Source organism: Xenopus laevis, chromosome 1L (genome assembly GCF_017654675.1).
Source record: "Xenopus laevis strain J_2021 chromosome 1L, Xenopus_laevis_v10.1, whole genome shotgun sequence".
NCBI lineage: Eukaryota > Metazoa > Chordata > Amphibia > Anura > Pipidae > Xenopus > Xenopus laevis.
This window is the reverse complement of record NC_054371.1, coordinates 202,716,983-202,722,366: the sequence shown is the minus strand read 5'-3', so window position 1 is coordinate 202,722,366 and position 5,384 is coordinate 202,716,983. Positions and strand designations below refer to the sequence as shown.

At 36.4% G+C, this 5,384-nt stretch overlaps 1 protein-coding gene across 3 annotated transcripts; it reads left to right on the top strand.

Moving 5' to 3' along the window:
• Positions 1 to 372: 372 nt before the first annotated feature.
• LOC108718007 (dentin matrix acidic phosphoprotein 1) lies at positions 373 to 3,639 on the top strand. 3 transcript variants are annotated; one of them, XM_041569033.1, is made up of 7 exons: positions 373 to 712; positions 818 to 865; positions 1,366 to 1,413; positions 1,855 to 1,923; positions 2,469 to 2,504; positions 2,772 to 2,916; positions 3,006 to 3,639. In XM_041569033.1, exons 6-7 carry the CDS (start codon positions 2,810 to 2,812, stop codon positions 3,622 to 3,624), a joined length of 726 nt encoding a protein of 241 aa, XP_041424967.1. In that variant the 5' UTR covers positions 373 to 712; positions 818 to 865; positions 1,366 to 1,413; positions 1,855 to 1,923; positions 2,469 to 2,504; positions 2,772 to 2,809; the 3' UTR covers positions 3,625 to 3,639. The 3 variants fall into 3 exon arrangements, with proteins under 3 accessions (XP_041424967.1, XP_041424968.1, XP_041424971.1); XM_041569034.1 differs by lacking the exons at positions 373 to 712; positions 818 to 865; positions 1,366 to 1,413 and having other exon boundaries at positions 1,639 to 1,923; XM_041569037.1 differs by lacking the exons at positions 373 to 712; positions 818 to 865; positions 1,366 to 1,413; positions 1,855 to 1,923; positions 2,469 to 2,504 and having other exon boundaries at positions 2,682 to 2,916.
• Positions 3,640 to 5,384: the final 1,745 nt, after the last annotated feature.

The following is a 5,384-nucleotide window of genomic DNA, read 5'->3' as shown; positions in this document are numbered from 1 at the left end:
GTATTTCGTACATCCCTAGTTTAAATGTGTTTTTAGATCCCTTTTAGACCCTTATCCAGGTCCCGACCATTCTAGATGACAGGTCATATATATATATATATATATATATATATATATATATATATATATATATATATATATATATATATATATATATATATGTGTGTGTGTGTGTACAGATAGGAGCACTCACGGGTATGGTGATAAAAAAAGTCTTTTATTGGAGTGTTACAAACCCCACAATACCCCACATCAACGCGTTTCGGTTCCCTCAGAACCGAGCAAAAAAAACTTTTTTTCTGAGTTTTTTCCTGAATTTTTCTGATTGTTCCCTGAAAAAGTCTGATTTTTGGGCAACAGCGCAGACCATAGAAACTTCCAAATAGGATAGGGACCTCCCCATTGACCCATCTCGGGTTTTTGGCATTCGGACTTTAATAATTAACCGCCTAAATGTACTTTAAAGAATTTAACAAGCTTTTGAAATAGAGTAAATAGGGAACAAGGTCCCACATTTTTATGTATCAAAAAATAAAACTATATAAAAATAATGTAAGATGGTGGTGCAAAGAGACATTAATTGCGTCATAATGATAAAGTTGAATATAAGTAAGAGGATACATGATTAAGGACTAACAAATTGTTCCCTCTCTTGCAGAAGCATCTGTTAAAAATGATGATGGTGGTGAATATATAGACGAGGACACTACTAGTAAGACATAAACTCATTTTCCTCATATATTATTTACTATTTTTGCTGAAGCTATAAGGATATATGGAAATAAGGCCTAAGTGATTCTTTTCTTTTTCACTGCAGAAGCAAATGAAATTGCTAACAGTCCAACCATCAATGATGCTCCCTCTGGTAAGACTTGTGCTTCTCTTGTCAATATAATCACACATATGGAATTATAATTCCACTGACTATATAAGTTACCGAGGAGTTTCATGCCCATATAAAAACACGAGGCCTGTTTTTATACAGGTCATGGAACTCCGAGGTACCTTCTAATATCCTCATATTTTGCAACTGGGGGTACTTTATTTATTATAATACACACGTTTTAGGGTGTCATATGACAGAAATTACATCAGAACTCCCCATTTATAACTGATGAAATCAGAACTCACCATTTATAAGGATATAATTTACAAGATATTCATGGCTTTTGTGTATTTTTTATATATATATATATATATATATATATATATATATATATATATATATATATTTTTTTTTATTAGTACTATATTCTATAATATGTAGATGATAACACTTCTGGTAAGATAAACATTTTTGCCTGTATCTTCTATACATATTTAAGGTATAAAATGAATAAATTAACCTCTTTCTTTTCCCCACAGGCGAAAGTTCACCTGATCTGAGTCGAACAAAGAAGATTCGTAAATATAGTAAGATTTGCGCTTCTCTTGTCAATATAATCAAAACACACAGCCTATATAAACTTAAATGCCAGTCCCATTAGCGATACACTTATCAGATAACATATTCTGTTAGGGAGCCCATGGCTTATTTGTACATAAGGTATAAAGGATTCTATTTTTCACCAAGAAGCAGATGAAAATGCGCTGATGAGGTTGATACCTGCTTCTCCCCTTAGTATAGAGATGTCTAATTGCTTTTTTAGTAAACATAACTTTTTCCGTTGACTGCGTAATGGAGCTACAAAATAGAAACATACCTAGTGGTCATATGAGAGCTACAGAGGTGGGATAGATATTTCATCCATCAAGCAGACAAAAACTAGCAGAAAATAACACCCACGGACATATGGAGATTTAACGCTACATATCCATTATCTAATGTATACGTATCTCTTTTGTTTTTTGCAGAAGACATAAACATTATAGATAAAATTGCCTATCATTTGGTATTCAAAAAGAAACATAAGGAACAAGCAGGTAAGATTTCCTAATGATTATAATATTAACTACCTACTATGTCTACTATATATCAAAAATATCAAATATACATTGGCATATGTTTCTGCTGCTGATTCCTATACTTTATATTAGAGTTATTAAAGAAAGATTGCTAGGCAAAGACAATGTAATGCATCAGACATTGCATAGTTAGATCCATGCCAGGGGTGGCTATCAAGGTGAGGTCATGTCTGGGGAATAATTTAAATATATGCTGCCAATTAAAAATGGCACGAGCCTTTCTAAAAGACTATATACACATGGAATTGCAGGACTGCCTATTTAAACTGCTAACTGAATAGCTATAATTACACCTATGATTAGGCATTCATTCTTAAATGAATTCATGGTGACATGTAAAGCTAGCTTCACCTAACATATATTAGCAAATGATAGGATAATAAAATGCTGTGGTTTACTTAACTGTAGGGTTATTATGTTCTGGTTCCTTCATTTCCTACAATACATTTTGTAAAGCAATTCTGTTACAGCCTTCTAAACTTATTTTATTTTTTTTAATGCAGTTGACGATGAAATAGAATGCTATCCACTTCTCCCAGGTAAGATTTAACTGAACATATTACGTTTTATGCTTTCCCTTGCTCTGAATATTAGTACAAATAAATTTGTTATATGCACCAAACTTTCTTCTACCCCCCTTTTTGTAAAAATGCAACGAATGTGTGATGCCCTACTGTTTAATTTTTCAACCTTCCAATGGAAGATGCATGCTATTGTGTAGGGTAAAATGCCTAATGATTGTCAATCTGTAGATCCATATACTATAATTATTTTTTATTCTGACATGTAACCTTTTATAATCACAGAAACTGAAGAAGGAAGTGATGGCGGCATTCTTGATCAAATGGATAGTAACAAAATGTGGATTATCCTGGGCATAAGCTGTGCAGTTGTTGTTCCATTCGCTCTAGGGCTGATAATTTTCTTATATAAAAGACATTTAAACCAGAAGTAAGTATGGCTTCCTCCGTTTCTTCTTTATACTGTACCCCCATGAAATAAACCACTTTGCCAATTACTTTCCCTATTTACTACCACAGAAAAAATGATGGATTAAAGGAAGCTGAGGAAGGCATGGTAGAAAAAAGTGAGCACAAAAAGAAGGCAAAGAAATACAAAAAGAAAGAAAAAAACAATGAATCAAGTAAATCAGAGGATGGATTAAAGGAGGCCGAGGAAGGCATGGCAGGAAAAGCTAAGAAAAGCAAGAAGAAAAAGAAACAAAAGAAGAAAAAAGAAAGCGAAGAATCAAGTAAATCAGAGGAGGATGCAGCATCAAGTAAATCAGAGGAGGATGCAGCATCAAGTAAATCAGAGGAGGATGCATCAAGTATAGCAGAGGAGGATGCATCAAGTAAATCAGAGGAGGATGCATCAAGAATAGCAGAGGAGGATGCATCCAGTAAATCAGAGGAGGATGCATCCAGTAAATCAGAGGAGGATGCATCCAGTAAATCAGAGGAGGATGCATCCAGTAAATCAGAGGAGGATGCATCCAGTAAATCAGAGGAGGATGCATCCAGTAAATCAGAGGAGGATGCATCCAGTAAATCAGAGGAGGATGCATCAAGTAAATCAGAGGAAGATGCATCAAGTAAATCAGAGGAGGATGCATCAAGTAAATCAGAAGATGAATCAAGTAAATCAGAGAATGACTAATCATGGGATAAGACAAAATGAATATATTCAGCCCTACATATAACCTCAGTAAAAAGGCCTTTACAGAATTGTAAAAATGTTCTTAACATGTAACAAATAAGAAATAAAACGAATTAAATTCCAACCATTTTGTATAGCATTGTTATTCGTACATTAAAATAAACATTTAAAGGGGACACAATTCATCATCCCTTAAACTTACCAGGGTCAGTATTTTGCCCCCACTGGTACAGTGGTCCCCTGACCTGAGGCCTCATGGCTAAAACAGAACTGATCAGGAATTTTTGCTTCACAGAAAAAGAAAGTAAATACAAAGAGGGTAATGTAATAAAAGCTTCTCATATAGATATTAAGGATACCATAGAACGGTCTATAACCCAATTCCTTCAGGTCAATATTGGTACAGCTGAACTACCGCAGGTTTGGGACGCTTTGAAAGCATATATTAGAGGCGAATATATTTCTAAAATTGCATATGTCCGTAAAACTGCCAATAAAAATATGTTGGAGGCTGAGGGCGTGTTGAAAGAGGCTGAGGCGAGGTATATCCGGGATCCTAATGAGCAAACTAAAATCATGCATGTCCTGGCGCAGAGGCAATATGCTCAAGTTCAGTGGAAATGTGCAAGGAAAAGCCAGCTGTTTTCTAAATTTACACTATACGAACAGGGGGATAAGAATGGCAAGCTCCTTGCCCTATTGGCAAGGGAGGATTGCAGCAAGCCAGCCATCCATACCCTCCTGCGAAATGATAACGAGGTCATCACCAACCCCTTAGATATTAATTGTAGTTTAGCAGAATACTATCAACATTTATATTCCTCTAAACTTAAGAAGAAGTCCTCTGACATAGCTTTTTATTTACAAAATCTAGCTTTGCCTACCCTCTCATTGGAACATAGAGCCCTATTGGATACTCCTATACAAGAACAGGAGGTGGTTGAAGCTATTGCGGCTCTACCGCATGGCAAAACCCCTGGGCCAGATGGCATACCGAACCTCTGGTATCATATGTATACTAAACAGCTAGCCCCAGTACTTACGGAACTTTTCAATTTATCTTCCCATTCTGAATCTCTCCCTCTATCATTTCGTGATGCCATAATAGTACTACTATTAAAACCGGGAAAGAACCCCCAGCTGCACTCCTCTTATAGGCCTATCTCCCTAATTAATTCGGACGCTAAAATTTTAGCCAAAGTATTGGCGCGGCGACTAAACTTTGTGATCTCCTCTCTAGTAGCCCCTGACCAAGTAGGCTTCATCCCTCATAAAGCGGCAGAATTAAATCTCCGTAGGCTATATACCAATCTTATAATCCCACACACAAATCAGGGTACCAGAGCCATTGCCTTCTTGGATAACGAGAAGGCATTCGACTCGGTGGAATGGGAATATCTGTGGCAGACCTTACAAACATTTGGGTTCCGTAAAACCTTTATATCTTGGATTAAAGCTCTGTATAACCAGCCCAACGCCAGTATCCTTTCGAATCTAGAACTTTCACCTCCCTTTATTCTAGCTAGAGGTACCCGACAGGGTTGTCCCTTGTCGCCAAGCCTTTTCGCGCTAGCTATGGAACCTCTGGCATGTTTGATTAGGGCAACACCTGAGATTCGGGGGTTTGAGATAGGGAAACTTAGAGAAAAAATTTCATTATTTGCGGATGACACTCTCCTTTATCTAAATGATGCAGGCCCTTCACTTCATAAGGCTCTGGAGTTAATTAACCTCCATACTGAGTATTCCGGGTTGAAAAT